This window comes from Nycticebus coucang, chromosome 2 (assembly GCF_027406575.1).
Source record: "Nycticebus coucang isolate mNycCou1 chromosome 2, mNycCou1.pri, whole genome shotgun sequence".
Taxonomy (NCBI): Eukaryota; Metazoa; Chordata; class Mammalia; order Primates; family Lorisidae; genus Nycticebus; species Nycticebus coucang.
Window position 1 is genome coordinate 165321879 of NC_069781.1, and position 17425 is coordinate 165339303.

The window sequence follows — 17425 nt, forward strand, 5'->3', positions numbered from 1 at the left end:
CTCCCAATTGGCTGGGATTACAGGCGCCCACCACTACGCCCAGCTATTTTTTTGTTGTAGTTGTCATTGTTTAGCAGCCCTCGCAGGTTCCAACCTGCCAGCCTGGGTGTACATGGCCGGTGCCCTAACCTGTGAACTACGGGTGCCGAGCCATGATTTTTTTAATAATATATTCTTTTTCTTTCCTTTTCTTTTTTCTTTTCTTTATTTCTCTCTCTTTTTTTTTTTTTGAGACAGAATCTCAAGGAGCCCACCACAACGCCCAGCCATTTTTTTGGTTGTATTTGTCATTGTTATTTGGTGGCCAGGGCTGGATTCGAACCTCCAGTGTATATGGCTAGTGTTCTAGCCACTTGAGGTACAGGTGCCAAGCCATAACATTTTCTTTTTCTCAAGCTTACTTCATTGGAAGAATAAAGTATATAATACATCTATAACACACAAGTATGTGCTAATCATCTGTTTATGTTATTGGTAGGGCTTCCAGTCAACAGCAGTTTATTAGTAGTTAAGTTTTTCAGGAGTCAGAAGTCACTTGCAATTTTCTACTGGGTGGAGGGCAGCGGCCCCCACGCTCATGTTGTTCAAGGGTGAACTGTATACTACAGTGGAATTGCTGGATTATATGGTAACTCTATGTTTGATCATTTGAGAAACTGAAGAGGATTCCTGGTGCCCCAGGAGTTCAGGCACAGGGGAAGTGGCCATGCCTGGGCCTGCTTGCCACTGGCTCTCCGTGTGACCCAGGCGGCTCCCTCTCATCCTCCTGCCAGGCCCATCTTTCCCTGGCCAAGCCAGGACGTCCCGCCTACTCCCTCCCCAGTCCAAACTCCGGGCCTGGGCGAGGCACTTCTAATCCGCCTCTGGGTGGAGAGCATCGCGACCTCGGGCAGCGCAAAAAGACCTGCGAGCTGACCATGCGGCCGGACCAAATTCGGGCACAGCTGAGCGCGGTGGCCTGTGGGCTCCTGCTTCTCTTTGGTGTTCAGGGTGAGGCTCCCACGAGGGGCGAGAGGAAAAAGGGATCGGATCTGCCCAATTCTGCAGAGGCAGAACCTGAGACAGCGGAAAGGAAGGCGTCTGGGTGGTAGGAGCTGGTGGAGAGGAGAGCGCGGGAACGTGCCCCCACCTGACACCTCCCCAGATCGCAGCGTGGGCGCCTTGGGCACCAGACAGGGTCGGGACTGCCAGAAGGGAACCCAGGAGGAGGGGCTCTGAGGAGCCTGGACATGCCCGCTGGATCAGCAGTCTGGAGGAGGGAATTTAGTGCCTTTCCCTGTGTGTTTGTAGCTGGAGCTGGTGCTGTCCTGGCGTAGTAACACCAACAATCACACCTTCCTGCCACCGCTGGCTATGAATGCCTCTCCTCGGTAGCAAGGGCCCCCCAAGGCAAGCTTACTCGCCTGGGGGAGTATGTGAGCTTCAGGGCTTCACATCTTAAAGCCAATCTCCACTACAGATACCTGCCTGGGTGAGGCCATGGCTTGGATTCCAAGGCTCCAGGGCGAAGGTGACAGCACTTTCTACCTGCCAGGCTTTCCCAGACCCTTATCAGAAACTTAGGGCGAGTCTGTGGCCCTTGATTCTTTCATTAAAATGTCTTCTAAGTGTGGGAGCTGATCCCTCCCCTTTCCCAATGTGATCTGGAAGTCACCAGAACCTTCCAGGCAGATGTGCCTGGCCTCACAGATGGCTCCCTTTTAAAATGTCATTTTGGATTAGACACATATCCAGGGAGAATAACTGACAAGCCATAAGAGTGTGCAGGAGGTGGGTCCCACCCTCCTCTGTTTCACACAGTCCTGGCTCTTCTACAGGGGCCCGAGGTCCACAGGTCCTTACACACAGGAGGGATGTGTGCACTTGCCCTTGCTTTTCACCTCAGTGGTCACAGACACACCCACTACTGGTGTCAGGCTTTTCCACTTCCTGACATGGGTCTCTTCACACCCCTACATGGTAGAGCTTCCTTATACCATTTAATGGAAGAGCTTAACTTCAAGGACAAAGCATCCTTGATGTAACTTGTTCTACATCAGGCATCACTGGCCAGTGGCCACACTGAGCTACCTGGACAGACATCCCATCATAGAGCAAGGAATTGTGTGTAGGCAGCATGTTACAGGGGGCGGGGGTGGGCCTTTTGACTTGGAGAGACATTGCTAAGTTGCCCTCTCTGGTGTCTGCGAGTGGCTGCTGGCTCTGGCCTCACCCACACCTGGTTGCATCAAACTGTTGATCTCTGATAGGTGTAGGGTAGCATTAGCTCCTTCAGGCTCTTTGTTTTTTGCCTTTTGTTATGGAACTGGGCTCATAATCCCCAAATTCTGCAGAGGCAGACTTGAGACAGTGGAAAGGGGAAAGGTGCCAGGAAGGTAAGAGTTGGTGGAGATAACAACAGCTAGAGAATATCCCTGTGCCCTGAAGCACAGAGAGGGTTGGGGCTGCTTGAGGGTTGCACAGACCTGAGGGGTGAGCCAGTCTAAGGTAGAGAGAATAGTATAACAAATCCAATGCGCCCATCATCCACCTTCAACACTGATGAAGACTTAGACAACAAGTTTTTTTTTTTTTTTTTTTTGTAGAGACAGAGTCTCACTTTATGGCCCTCAGTAGAGTGCCGTGGCCTCACACAGCTCACAGCAACCTCCAACTCTTGGGCTGAAGCGATTCTCTTGCCTCAGCCTCCCGAGTAGCTGGGACTACAGGCGCCCGCCACAACGCCCAGCTATTTTTTGGTTGCAGTTTGGCCGGGGCCGGGTTTGAACCCGCCACCCTCGGTATATGGGGCCGGCGCCTTACCGACTGAGCCACAGGCGCCGCCCTAGACAACAAGTTTTATTTGACCTGCTACCTCTCCCTTGTACCATTATTTGAAGCACATCCCAGACATCATATTATCTATAAATTTTTCACCATGTCCCACTGAAAGAGGAGTGTGCGTGTGCATGTCTGTATTTCCACAATACCATAAGTGTCAGTGTGATCAAATATCTAGTCAAATGTACTTATTTACTATCATTTCATAAATGATATTTATCCAGGGTTTTTATTATATTACTTATTTATTTTGTTTTTTAGGGCAAGGGTCTCCCTACCCTGTTTCCCCCAAAATAAGACATCCTCCGAAAATAAGACCTACTTACAGGAAAGATAAGACGTCCCCTGAAAATAAGCCCTAGCGCGTTTTTGGGAGCACACCTTAAAATAAGACACTGTATTATTTTCCGGGAAACAGGGTATGTCACCCAGGCTGATCTCAAACTCCTGGAATCAAGCAATCCTCCTGCCTCAGCCTCCTAGGTATCTGGGATTACAGGCATGTGCCACCATGCCCGGCTATCTTTTTAAATCAAGATACCGATAAAGTTCATACTTTGCAAATTAATATATGTTTCTTTTTTTTGTAATAACAGCTTTGACAGCTCAGCGCTTAAGGCGCCAGCCACATATACCTGAGCTAGCAGGTTCGAATCCAGCCTGGGCCCACCAAACAACAATGACGCTGCAACCAAAAAATAGCCGGGCATTGTGGCAGGCGCCTGTAGTCCCAACTACCTGGGAGGTGGTGGCAGGAGAATCGCTTGAGCCCAGGAGTTGGAAGTTGCTGTGAGCTGTGATGCCATAGCACTCTACCCAGGGCAACGGCTTGAGGCTCTGTCTCAAAAAAATAATAATAATAACAGCTTTGAAATATAATTCACATACCAATTCACCCATCGGAAGTGTACACTTCAACAGGTTTTAGTACATGTACAGAGTTCACCACATCAATTCCTTTGTTCCCCCATTCTCAAACACCAACCTCAGCCTTCCACCACTATGATGTGCTAATTTATAAAATTTGTGACTGGTCTGTGTCATTAAGCTTGATTTTTCAAGGTTCATCCGTGGTATAGCTGGTACTAGAACTTCATTCCTTTTTATTGCTGAATAATATTCTAGCATGTAGAAATACCAAAATTAATCGATCCATTCATGAGTTCAGGGACACTCAGACAACCACTTTTTGGCTATTATTATGTAAAGAATCCTACTAAGAACATTGGTGTGCAATTTTGTGTGGACTAGTCATTTCAATTCTCTTGGGTTTTATGCCTACAAGTGGAATTGCTGAGTCATAGGGTAACTCTATGTTTAATCAGCTAAAGAACTGCCAGAATGTTTTCCAAGGAAGCTGTACCCTTTTACCTTCCTACTGGCAATGTGTGAGGTGCCAACTTTCCCACATTCTTTCCAACACTTTCTATTATCTCATTTTTATGTGTTTCTTGAGTCTCAATTTTTTTTTTTTTTGAGACAGAGTCTCAACTTGTCACCTTGGGTAGAGTGCCGTGCCGTTACAGCTCATAGCAACCTCAAACTCTTGGGCTTAAGCAATTCTCTTGCCTCAGCCTCCCAAGTAGCTGTGAGACGCCCGCCACAATGCCCACCTATTTTTTTTTCTTTTTTGGTTGTAGTTGTCATTGTTGTTTGGCAGGCCCCGGCTGGATTCAAACCTGCCAGTTCTGGCATACATGGCTGGTGCCCTAGCTGCTGAGCTACAGGCGCCGAGCCTAGAGTCTCAATCTTTGTATTTTTCCCTCTGCCTCTCTTTGATTTTCTTTCTAATTTTGTTGTTGTCTTAAAGAAACCAGTTTATTTGTTCTGGAGGTAAACCCACCCTTTTGGGTTTTGCTGAGTGCATCCCAGTGATGTCTTTCTTTTCTAACCCCCAGGTATCCTCAAAGAGAGCAGTGGTGTCTTTTAACTCTTCCTCTAGGCCTGAATACCCTGTAAGCTTGTACTTATGTTCTACAAGCTTAATCAGATTCATGTTTTAGGTTTTGCATTTTGTTTTTTCTGGCAAGACTACTTCATATGTGGTGCTGTGTACTTCCAATAGAAAAAAAATGTGTGCGGGCGGCGCCTGTGGCTCAGTCGGTAAGGCGCCGGCCCCATATACCAAGGGTGGCGGGTTCAAACCCGGCCCCGGCCAAACTGCAACCAAAAAATAGCCGGGCGTTGTGGCGGGCGCCTGTAGTCCCAGCTACTCGGGAGGCTGAGGCAGGAGAATCGCTTAGGCCCAGGAGTTGGAGGTTGTGTGAGCTGTGTGATGCCACGGCACTCTACCGAGGGCCATAAAGTGAGACTCTGTCTCTACAAAAAAAAAAAAGAAAAAGAAAAGAAAAAAATGTGTGATATCTGATTGTCTTGCTTTTTTGTTTGACAAAGTAAGTGGTTGACATCATAATCAGATTTCAATATGCATTTCTCTTACCTCGAGTGAGATGAACATCTCCCCATTTGTCGAACAGCCATTTATTTGCATTGCTTCTTATGAATGCCCTGCACTGACTTTTTTCTACTGTGCAGCTGGCATATGTTTTATTTGTTTGTAGAAACTGCCGGTTAAGAATGTTGGGGCCGGGAACAATGACCCACGCCTATAATCCCAGCACTTTGGTACACTTGAGGCCAAGAGTTCAAGACCAGCCTGGACAATATGGCAAGATCCCACCTCTATAAAAAAAAATTAATGAGGCATGGTGGTGTGGCCTGTGGTCCCAGCTCCTCAGGAGGGTAAGACAGGAAGATGACTTGAACCTGGGAGTTCAAGGTTTTAGTGAGCTATGATTGAGCCATTACACTCCCAAAAAATGCCACCTTTCTCCGACTTTCTTTTCTTTTTTTTTGAGACAGAGTTTCATTTTGTCACCCTTGGTAAAGTGCCGTGACATCAGCTCACAGCAACCTCCAGCTCTTGGGCTCAGGTGATTCTCTTGCCTCACCTCCCAAGTAGCTGGGACTACAGGTGCCCACCACAACCCCCAGCTATTTTTTGTTGCAGTTTGTAGTTTGGCCGGGGCCGGGTTTGAACCCACCACCTTCGGTATATGGGTTTGGCGCCCTACTCACTTAGCCATAGGCACCGCCTCTTTCTCCACCTTTCAATCCCTCCCTCCCTTCCTGATCTTCATAGCAAGCAGGCTGGGCTCTGTGGGTTCCAGTCACCGCTGCTCCTCATTCATAGCTCTTCTCACCAAGATCATTTCTGGTTTGGAGGTTGCTTTCTTTATGTCATTTCTTGCCACCTGGAGCATGAGGTCCCTGAGGACAGGAAACCTGCCTGTCAGATTCCCACAATAGGAGCATTGCCTCACATGACCTGACACATGGTTAGTGGAAGGGACACTCTCATCCTACGAAGTGCATGTGACCATTGTTTGAAGCTCCGAGGGCTGAATGATGGTGGTCAGCCCCAAAGAGCCTCTGTGAGCCTGGTGGGATAGGCTGGGGACATGCTAGGAAGGTGGGGCTCAGGGTACAGTGTTACAGGCAGGATGTTTGTAAAGCCACTGGTTTTGGATCAGGGTCCCTTGAGTGCAGCTGAGGATGGCAAGGAAGTGGCAATACCAGCATTCTGGGAGGGCTGCTGATGAGGCACACCTGATCTTTGTATCTGTCTCTCTGCCCACAGGTCAGGACCCTGCCAGCCCCATCCGAACCACACACATGGGGCAGGTGCGGGGGAGCCTCATCCACGTGAAGGGCACTGACGTGGAGGTCCACACTTTCCTGGGAATCCCCTTTGCCAAGCCACCTGTAGGGCCACTGCGGTTTGCACCTCCTGAACCCCCGGAGTCTTGGAGTGGCGTGAGAGATGGGACCTCCCACCCGGCCATGTAAGCCCTTCCAGGGTCCAGGGAGGTCCAGGCCCTGGGGTGGGAGTTGGGGTACTCTGAGCTCAGCCAGGCTGCAGTTGTAGTTTCACCAAAACTCTACAGCCAGTTTCCCTGTGAGTTTAGTGGATTCGCACGTGCATTCCTTCAATGAGCACCCCGAGGCTCAGAAGGGAGGAGCAACTTTCCCAGCCTCCTGGCTCAGGGCCTGGCACTCAGGGGGCATTAGCTCCAGGTGCTGAAGGAAGGAGCAGACACACATCTCCGCAGATTCTAGTGATGCCAACTGTTCTCTGCCACTAGGGGGCGGTGTCTCTGGGAGAGGTTCAGGTGGGTTCTATGACCCTTGTAGGAGCCCCTGACTCTAGCAAGCAGATACTGTAGACCCCTGAGGAGAGCAGCAATGGTGGCTCCCTGGGGACCCCTACTCTCCACAGTCCTTGTGTCAACTGATAGGGCCAGGTGCCATTGGCCATAGGACATAGGTGTGCTCTCACAACTGAATACTGAATGATGAGGTTCCCTGAGAGTCTGGATTCAGGGTGCAGGACGTCCCACTGCCCTTCTAATTAGAAATTAACATTCATTCATTCATGAGGCACATGTATATGGGCTACTCCCCTGTTCCAGGCCTGAGTGGGTACAGGGATTCAGTGGTGAATGTCAGTACATAGAGGCATACAGCCAGCATTCTCTTAGAGACCCCTAAGGGTCAAGTTCCTAGCCTCAGCGGGAGTGATAGACAGGGCCCTCAACACCCTGAGAGCTAGTCACGGTGGCCTATGCCTATAGTCCCAGCTATTTTAGGGGATGAGGATTCCGTGAGCCAGGATTTTAAGACTAGTCTGGGCAACATAGTGAAGACCCCAGCCCCCATCTCTATAAAACAAAAATAAAAGTTTAGAAACAAACTTGAGGACTCCCTGGAAGTCTAAGCTCCATCCCAGCTTCCCCAAGCTCTAGTCCTGAAACTTGGTGGGAAGGGACGTTAGAGGAGGATCACGTGTGAGCAGTGTATTGGGAGAAGGGGGTTAATGGTAACCGGGAGCAAATCTGGCCCTACAGTCTGGTTAAACCAGACCACAGTCTGTGAACTGACTTTCTGCCACGGCCGCCAGGTGTCCTCAGGATCTCACTGCAATGAATGAAGATTTTCTGACCACGTTCAATATGACCATGCCTTCCATCCCCATGTCCGAGGACTGTCTGTACCTCAGCATCTACACACCTGCCCATAGCCATGAGGGCTCTAACCTGCCTGTGAGTGTCAGATCACAGTTAGCTAGGGGATGGGAGGACATTTCTTCTAGTCTAGGAAGACTAGAAAAGGCAATATTAGCTTAGGACCCACTGCAGTGTGAGCCCTGCTGAGAAGCCTCTCTGACTAACACAGCAGTTCTCAACCTGTGGGTCATGACCCACAGGAACTGTATTAAAGGGACGCAACATAGGAAGGTTGAGAACCACTACAAGGGTGCTTTTTACACAGAGTGGGCAGCTGACACCTGGGCATGGGGTCATAAAGCTCTGGCTGCCACCAGAGATCAAAGGCTGTGTCCCTGGGGGTAGAGGCAGGACTCATTCAATGAACCTATATCCCAGAGACCCACTTAGGTGCCTCAGGACTTCCCTTTAAGGCCACAAAAGACTCAGCCATGGATTATCTGTTGGGCCTATGAGAGTGAAGGACGGTTTGGTTAATGTTCACATGGGACGATCTGAAAGACACCTTTCTGTGTGGACAGGTGGACAAAGCAGTGGTGGGTCTAGGTAACAGCCCTGGTGGGGTTTGGGCTGGGAGGGAGCCATACCGTATCTGCCTTGATTTCCCCAGGTGATGGTATGGATCCATGGTGGTGCGCTTGTCATGGGCATGGCTTCCATGTATGATGGTTCCATGCTGGCAGCCTTGGAGAATGTGGTGGTGGTCACTATCCAGTACCGCCTGGGTGTCCTAGGCTTCTTCAGGTGAGACTGGGGTTGGACTGGGCAACACGGACTGAATGGACAAAGGACAGCCTGTAATCCCTGTCTCTGACACTTCTCAGCACTGGAGACAAGCACGCAACTGGCAACTGGGGCTTCCTGGATCAGGTAGCTGCTCTACACTGGGTCCAACAGAATATCGCCCACTTTGGAGGCAATCCAGACCGTGTCACCATTTTTGGCGAGTCTGCAGGTGGCACAAGTGTGTCTTTGCATGTTATCTCCCCCATGTCCAAAGGACTCTTCCATGGTGCCATCATGGAGAGTGGTGTGGCCCTGCTGCCTAGTCTCATGGCCAGCTCATCTGATAAAGTCTCCATGGTGAGTGTCCTCAGCCGCGGATCCCAGATGTGCTGCCTTGTCACCTCCCTCTCAGAGCATCTGTCTGTTAAATGGGGACAGCAAAGACCATCAGGGTGCCCTGGGAAGTGCTGCCTACCCTTGATTGCTGAGGAGCTAATTGGTCAGAACCCACACACCTCTGCCATTGCAGAGGCTGGGTACATTCTGTAGCCTACAGAGCTACCACCCTGCTGGTCCCCATCCTGGGCAGAATCATGGGGGAGGTTGAAACAGTCTCCAAACTGCAGGAAACCACACACAATGCCCTGCATTTGGGGTGTCCTTGCCCCCAGCCAGGGCCTTGGGCCTCTTGCCTACCTGGAGGATGAGCCAGCTACTCCCTGGTCCCTTTACAGATGGTGGCCAACCTGTCTGCCTGTGACCAGGTTGATTCAGAGGCCCTGGTGGGCTGCCTGCGAGGCAAGAGTGAAGAGGAGATTCTGGCTATTAGCAAGGTGTGGCTAAAGGGATGCGGGCATGGATGAGAGGGCAGGTGGGGTGTGGGGCAAGCAGGCTAGATGCCCTTTGTACATCCTGAGCAAGTTTCCCCATCTGCATGCCTTGGTGTCCTCATGGCCCTGGATGAAGCGGAGGCCAGCGTGTGCTAAGCCTGGTGCAGTCTCCCAGGGTGGACAGGAACATCCAGAGGATAAGCCAGGAAGGGGTGGAGGCACTCAGAGGGCATCAGCAAATGTCTGCGAGCTCACCTTGGTCCCTGACCTTGAATGCCCGCTCAGGCCTTCAAGATCATCCCTGGCGTGGTAGATGGGTCCTTCTTGCCCAAGCATCCTGAGGAGCTGCTGGCCTCAGCTGACTTCCAGCCTGTCCCCAGCATCATCGGGGTCAACAATGATGAATATGGCTGGATCATCCCCAAGGTGAGGCCCAGCCCTCAGCCCTCATGTGCCCAAAGGAGTCCATCCGGTCACAAGTGAGGGGAGGTCTCAGGACTGAATAGCTCCAGACCAATCCCATCCCCAACTTGTGGCTCTCTCCCCCCCACCCAGATCATGGGCATCTATGAGCCCTGGAAGGAAACAGACAGAGAGGCCTGGCAAGAAATTCTGCAGAAAACGTCCCAAGTGTTGGTGAGACTCCTGAGGTCCTGCCCTGATGGAGAGGGAGGGGCTTCTCTCCTCCCTGAGGTGGGGAAACCAAGATGTCCTGCCATAAGGGAAAGCCAGGGTATGTGTGTGTTTGGGGGATCACCTCAGAGCTTGGCCCTTTGCTCCCATTCCCTGTCCCATCCCACAGCCCATCTCCCAAACCCTGAGGCTGCTGCCTCCCTGCCCCTGACAGTGACCTAACCTGCCTCTTTTTGATCCACTTGGGGTAGATGTTGCCGCCTCCTGAGATTGGTGACCTGTTGTTGGAGGAGTACATGGGAGACAGTGGGGATGCCCAGACCCTCCAAGCCCAGTACCAGGAGATGATGGCAGACTCCATGTTCGTGATCCCTGCACTCCGAGTAGCACATTCTCAGCGTGAGTATATTTGTACCTGACCCCCAACTAGCAAGGCAGCATCTCAGAGCTGGGAGTCCCAGGTGAGGTCTGTCAGTGTCCACATCCCCACCCAAATATTTATTGGACCCCTGGGAGCTGCTATTTTGATGTAAATCCTTATGGCTAGTCTAATAGACAGATGTTCTTCCCACTGTACAGGTGAGAAATTGAAGTTAGTGACCTTCATTCAATGAGTTACCAAAAACCACACAGCTAGAAAATCCATGGCCGTGATTTATTTTTTGTTTTATTTTTATTTATTTATTTATTTATTTATTTTGAGACAGAGTCTCACTGTGTCAACCTTGGTAGAGTGCTGTGGCATCACAGCTCACAGCAACCTCAAACTCTTGGGCTTAAGCGATTCTCTTGCCTCAGCCTCCCAAGTAGCTAGGACTACAGGCGCCCACCACAAGGCCTGGCTATTTTTTCATTGCATTTGTCGTTGTTGTTTGGCAGACCCAGGCTGGGTTCGAACTTGCCAGCTCTGGTATATGTGGCTGGCACCCTAACTGCTGAGCTACAGGCGCCGAGCCATGATTTAACCAGGCCCTTCCCCCTGTCCCTGCTCCAGTCTTGGGCTCTCCACCACATTGTCCAGATTCTAGACAGATTTGGACCTTAATGTCTTGTCACCATGAGTGATACAGGAAAGCCTCAAGTGAGGGGCTACCATGTCACCCCACAGGTTCCCACGCCCCTGTCTACTTCTATGAGTTCCAGCATGAGTCCAGCTTCTTGAAGGACGTCAAGCCACCTCATGTGAAGGCAGACCATGGGGATGAGATTTTCTATATTTTCAGACCCATTATGGGGGACAACTACAGTGAGTCTTTCCTTCCCTAGGGAGTAGATTGGGACTTGGGCTGGATCCCTAAGCAGAGTTTATTCTCACTGTACAGATGAGGAAACTGAGGCTCAGAGAGAAGATGGGATCAGGGTCCAAGATATTAAAGCTCAAAATGCTGAGCATTAGAACCCAAGGGTTTTTAGACTGTGGCCTGTGTTCCATTCACCTCTCTCCACCAAGCATGGGTGTCTGCCACGGGTCCAGTGGGGCATGTTTCAAAGGCATATTTGTTACTTAAAGACTTCCAGTGTCAGAAGAAAGAAGGTGACTTCTGGGGCCGCAATGAGCACACTGTCCAGTCAGCTAAAGGCTGGACTAAGGGAAAAGTGTTTGGAAAAGGCCAGGTCCTGGCATCCCAGGGTGGAAGGACAGGGGGCAGAGAAGCAGGCCTGTGGGGGATGAGGAGGCAGGAAGAGCTGCCCCTGGGAGGGTGAGTGTGGTGCATGAACCGGCAGCTGGACTGGGGTTGGCCCTGACCTGGACGTGGGTCCTCTTCCTCTCTGCAGTTGAAATCACTGAGGAGGAAGAGCTGCTCAGCAGGAAGATGATGAAGTACTGGGCCAACTTTGCTCGAAATGGGTGAGATGGGCCCCCACCTCCACTCCCTGGGCTAATCCCCAGCCAGGGCTCCCCTTGCCTGTGCAAGCTCAGTAGCAAACACATCTCTTTCCTTACCTGATAGCCCCTTCCCAAGCTCCAGGACCCACTCAGACCCACTCCTCCAACCCCTCACGCTGCCTGGAGGGTGGGCACCAGTGCTGGGGTACTCATCTGAGAGGCAGGGGCAAACCGGACAGGGTGCCTGGCCCCCACATGGAGCTGACACTAGCGGGGGTGGTTTCCTTCCTGTATCTAGAAACCTCCCCACTCATTCTCCAAGCCCACCTGGCCTGCTCAGCTGTCTTGCCTGACCCACTCAGGGAGCTCAGGTCTGGGCTGTACAGGGCTCGGAGTGACCTGCTTTCTCCCGGGTGGGAGCACATGTCTGCAGGAACCCCAATGGCGATGGTCTGCCCCACTGGCCCGTGTTCGACCAGGAGGAGCAATACCTGCAGCTGGACATACAGCCCACAGTGGGCCGGGCTCTGAAGGCCCACAGGCTGCAGTTCTGGACGAAGACCCTGCCCCAGAAGATGCAGGAGCTAATGGAGGCTAAGGAGGAGCACACAGAGCTGTAGCTGCCCGTGTCAGGGCACGAGTGCCATGGGGGTCTGACTGATGTGCCCACACACAGCCTCCAAGGAGCTGCACTTCATTCCTTCACTCACATGGCCATTCATTCATTCTTCCATCCATCCACTCAGGAAACATTTATTAAGAACCTGCTGTGTGATCTAGCTGTCAAGCTACCTAGGCATCCTCTCTGTACAAATACTCAATAAATCCTCCCACGAAGCTGGGGATGGACAAACCCCTGGGAAACCCACCTTCCCCCATGCTCCACTGGGCTCTAGGCTCTTCCCTTTCTCTCTTCCACTTTCTCCCCACCCAATGGCTCCTCCCCTCTGAGCTCTCAGGCCTGCCTCACTTTGAGGGAGGTGCTTGGGGAATATTGCCCGCATTGGGTGTCAAAAGCCTATGTCTCCCATCTCCGCTTCCCCACGTGCTCTCCTGTCTGTAGGTGGCCAATAGAAAGCTGGTCACCATTAGCCCTAATGCCTTGGTTCATTCAAGCTGCTATAACAAAAATACCATACCCAGGGTATTTTACAAATGGCGGAAGTTTACCACTCACAACTCTGGAAACTGGGAACTCCAGGACCAAGGTGCCAGCAGAGTTGGTGTCTAATGAGGGTTTAGTCTCTGGTTCATAGATGGCACCTTCTCTCTGTCTTCCCATGGTGGAAGGGCTGACAACATGAATCCCTTTCCCCTCCTAAAGACCCCATCCCTTAAACCATCCCATTGGGGATTAGGTTTCAGCCTGGGAATATTGAGGGGACACATTCAGACCACAGCACCTAGAGCTCCTGGTCTCAGGCACGGAGGTTGCCAACTACTGAAAAGGTACAAGTTCCTGTCACTGCCTATTGTCCTCCTAGACTAAATGTCATCTATCATTGACATTTAAAAATCCCCCACTCCCCTCACCGTGTCTCACAGAGGTGACTGACCTCTTTTTCTGAGAAACAGGACTGTGCTTCCCAATAGGTCCCTGGAACCTGGGCCAGCCCTGTGTGGCCAGGACAGCCAGACAGCTCCTTCTCTCACCCATATCCTGGGTTTGCTCTTATTTTCAGTGGCTCTGCAGACACTATGGTGCCCACACCTCCTTGAGGACAGCAAACCCTGGATGATGTTTATCCGTGGGTGTGTCCTGGAAGTGGGATTGAGGGGTCAGAATGTCCAGGAACATCTAGGAGAACAGAATTGTCCCTAAACACTGCTCACCTTGAGGAGGGAAAAAAAAACCCTCTTCTGTCTTATCTCAGTGTGCAATGGTGGCAAGTTGTGTTCAATCTGCCTTTGTTCCCCTAAGGCAGTGGTTCAAACCTTCCTAATGCCTCCTAATGCCGCAACCCTTTAATACAGTTCCTTGTATTGTGCTGACCCCCAATCATAAAATTATTTTCGATGCTACTTCATAACTGTAATTTTGCTACTGTTGTGAATCGTAATGTAAATATCTGATACTCAGGATGTATTTTCATTGTTACAAAGGGGTCGCCACCCACACGTTGAGAACCGCTGCAAGCATTTCTGTCTGTCAGTTAAGTGGCTGCATCTTTTGTCCTATAGATAATCACACTGCCCCTGTGCTCCTCCCTTTTCCTACTTGCCCACTGGGGCACTGATTTTCTCAGGGGAAGCCCTCTTTTCCATCCACTGCATTTAAGCCCAACCACAGGGCCTCAAGAAGTTTGAGGTGAAAAAATGAAGATTCCTGCATTACCCCATATGGCCACTAGGAGACAGCCAAGGATAACCTTAAGCCTGGGCTGCCTGGAATTCAGCAGAGGGAAGAGGTCTTCCTTTTAGTGACCCCTGACTGGTACATAATGCTTCCACTGCACCCTCAACGCATTTATTGAGCACTTGCTGCATGCACATCATGCCTGTATATGTTTTTTGGTCCTACAGATACATAGCACATTTTCCCAAAGTGGGTTCCCAGGACTATTTTGTAGGCATTTAATAGTTATTTAAAACAGCTTTTCTGTGGAATGATTTAGATCACAGTTAAATCCCCCCCCTTTAGGTGTGCAGTTTCATAACTTTCAGTAAGTGTATAAGACATGCAACCACCGCCATATCGAGGCTGAGAATGTTTCTATCTCTCCAAAAACTTCCCTCAGGCTCCTTTCCAGTCAGTCATTGTTATGATCAGGATCCCAGGCAACCACCAAATTGCCCTCTTCAGTGCTGTCTGCTTTTTGAGAATATCCTATAAATGGAATCTGGCTTCTGTCACTTGCCATCATGTTTTTGAGATTTAACCTGTAGTTATTTCTTGTTTGGGCTGAGTAGTATTCCGGGCATAGATCCTCACCAGTTCATGCACATTTGGGTGATTTCTGTCTTTTGGTTATTATTTTATTTCATTTTATTTTGTTTTTTTTGTGGGTTTTTTTGCAGTTTTGGACCAGGGCTGGGTTTGAACCCGCCACCTCCGGCATATGGGGCCGGTGCCCTACTCCTTTGAGCCACAGGCACCGCCCTTTTATTTTATTTTATTAGAGACAGACTTTTACTTTGTCACCCTCGGTAGAGTGCTGTGGTGTCACAGCTCACAGCAACCTCCAGCTCTTGGGCTTAGGCGATTCTCTTGCCTTAGACTCCCAAGTAGCTGGGACTACAAGCACTCTCCACAACGCCTAGCTATTTTTTTATTGCAGTTTGGCCAAGGCCAGGTTCGAACCTGCCACCCTCAGTGTATGGGGCCCCTGCCCTACTCACTGAGCCACAGGAGCTGCCCACGTCTTTTGGTTATTTTTAATAATGCTGCCGTGAACATTTTCAGACAAGTCTTTGTTGGACATCTGCCTTCATGTCTTTGGGGTGGATACCTGAGAGCAGAACTGCTGGGTCATAAGGAGAGTGTGTTTAGCTTTTAAAGAAAATGCCAAACTGTCCTCCAAAGTGACTGTGTTAGTTTTTCATCCCCATCAGCCATCTGTGGGTCCCAGTTGCTCCATGTCCTCACCAGCACTTGGCCTTTTTGGTCTCAAATCTGATTATTTTTAATGTGTCTGTAGTGGTATTTCATTCCAGTTGGTTCCCTGGACATTTAGCCTCTACTTCCATCTTCCTCTCTTTCTCTGTCTGTCTAGATAGATAGATAGAGATATAGATAGATAGACCGATGATATACATGTTGTTTTTCCTCACAGATACACAAATAGCCTCCTGAGACTCCTCCTTTGTCCATTTCACTGTTGTACCATTGCCTCAGTCATCATCAATGTCATGACCTCCAGATAATGTGGCAGAAAGGGACAGAGCACATGAGGACCTTCACCCCAGTAGCTGTGAACAGCAGCCCTGGGTTAGGAAGAAGCACATTGGTGCCCAGGTAACATCAAGGAGCTTTGTGACACGACCCTGAGCTGGGAAGAGATGTGGACTCTGTAGCCCCCACAGCCCAGATATGAATTAGGTTATGAGGACTAAGGGCAGAGAGAGCAGGTGCCCAGGCAGGGGGCTGGGCAAGTAGCTTAGGCCAGAGTGAGTTGGACGAGAGACACCAAATCAACAGCAGGACTTGCTGCTGATTAGGTGGAGGTCAAGAACAACTTGTGGGAGAGACTGGAAGGAGAAGTGGAGAGAGTGAATTTGTATGACCTTAGCTTTGCTAGAAACAAGAACAGAAAAGAGTGGAGGTCAGAGTGGTCATAGGAGGTTTTGTATGGTGTTGGTTCTACTTGGGAGCTGTGTTTCCATCTGGTGGGAGGGGGATTCAGCAGAAGCTGATGGCACATAAGAGACAGCCCTGAGAGGGGACCCAGGTCCTAGTACCCAGGGGTGGGTCCCAAGCTGGGACTTGAGTGAGGCAGGTGAAAGCATAAGGTACACATTTAGGAGGGCATCATTCTCAGGTACCACCCCTCCTCTCATCTGACTCTGGGGATGAATGACCCTTTAACTCTTACATTCTAGGCACCTTGCTGGCCTGTTTCACCCTGGTCCTGCTGGGCCCCATCTACAATGCTAGGCAGGAGGGCAGACTTAGCTTCAAGGAGTAGGGACATTTGGCCTTGGGAGGAAATGGATGCTCACTCCTGACAGCACCTATAGCTAAGGGATTGGAGGACGAAATTGTGGGATGAGAGCCACGTGCACTTATGTGAGTATTGAAGGCTGCAGAGGAAGTCTTGGTGGAAAGTATACCAGAGCTAGCTTTCAAAATGTTCAGAAAATGGTATGTGGGGTGGGCTGTGATAGGAGCAAGGAAGACAGGTTGCAGTACAGCAGGACAAAGGTCTGAAGGCAGCTCTGAAGAGCAGAGACTCCTAGCCCCAGAGGGCTGCCATAGATTCAGGAAGCTGCCCTGGTTATGTTTTTGTTTTTTATAAAGATAAGATCTCACTCTGCCTAGGCTGGAGTGCAGTGGCCTGATCATAGCTTGCTGTAGCCTCAAGCTCTTGGGCTCAAGTGATCCTTTGCTTCAGCCTCCCAAGTAGCTGGGATACAGACCCAGCTGTGCCAGGCTGGGGATAGTATTTTGGCAGAAGATAAGTTCCATCCTAAGACAGTGCTCTCAAGCTTGGGTGCCAGCTGGAATCCCAGAAGAGGATCTGGCATCTGGTGTAGGCATGACCCACACCCTGTCCCTTATTGAGCAACTAAATATCCACCAGCCTTCCACCCCCTACTCCTGTTCATCCATGTTCCTGACACTGTGTCCCCGTGGTTGAGTCCTGTCTCTCTTGGGGTGGAGTCTTGCAACCAGCAGGGAGGGACACAGACACTTTGATGGAACCCTGCCCAGAGGCAAGAACAGGCTTCCACTGGCTCTGGTTCCAAGCATTGTGTTATCTCTCTCTCTCTCTCTCTCTCTTTCTCTCTCTCTCTCTCTCTCTCTCATACACACACACACACACACACACCCTCACTTCCACCCTGTGAGGTGGGTCCTGTTA

At 50.4% G+C, this 17425-nt stretch overlaps 1 protein-coding gene across 4 annotated transcripts; it reads left to right on the forward strand.

Annotated features, from left to right (window-relative positions):
• Positions 1–829: 829 nt before the first annotated feature.
• On the forward strand, positions 830–13982 carry LOC128594797 (cocaine esterase-like). Of its 4 annotated transcripts, none has more exons than XM_053603658.1 (12): positions 833–990; positions 6461–6665; positions 7781–7922; positions 8497–8630; positions 8711–8969; positions 9347–9445; positions 9728–9868; positions 9998–10078; positions 10327–10474; positions 11184–11321; positions 11852–11924; positions 12337–13982. In XM_053603658.1, exons 1-12 carry the CDS (start codon positions 918–920, stop codon positions 12521–12523), a joined length of 1680 nt encoding a protein of 559 aa, XP_053459633.1. In that variant the 5' UTR covers positions 833–917; the 3' UTR covers positions 12524–13982. The 4 variants fall into 4 exon arrangements, with proteins under 4 accessions (XP_053459643.1, XP_053459633.1, XP_053459638.1 ...); XM_053603663.1 differs by lacking the exon at positions 833–990 and adding an exon at positions 1002–1087; XM_053603660.1 differs by lacking the exon at positions 833–990 and adding an exon at positions 5511–5562.
• Positions 13983–17425: the final 3443 nt, after the last annotated feature.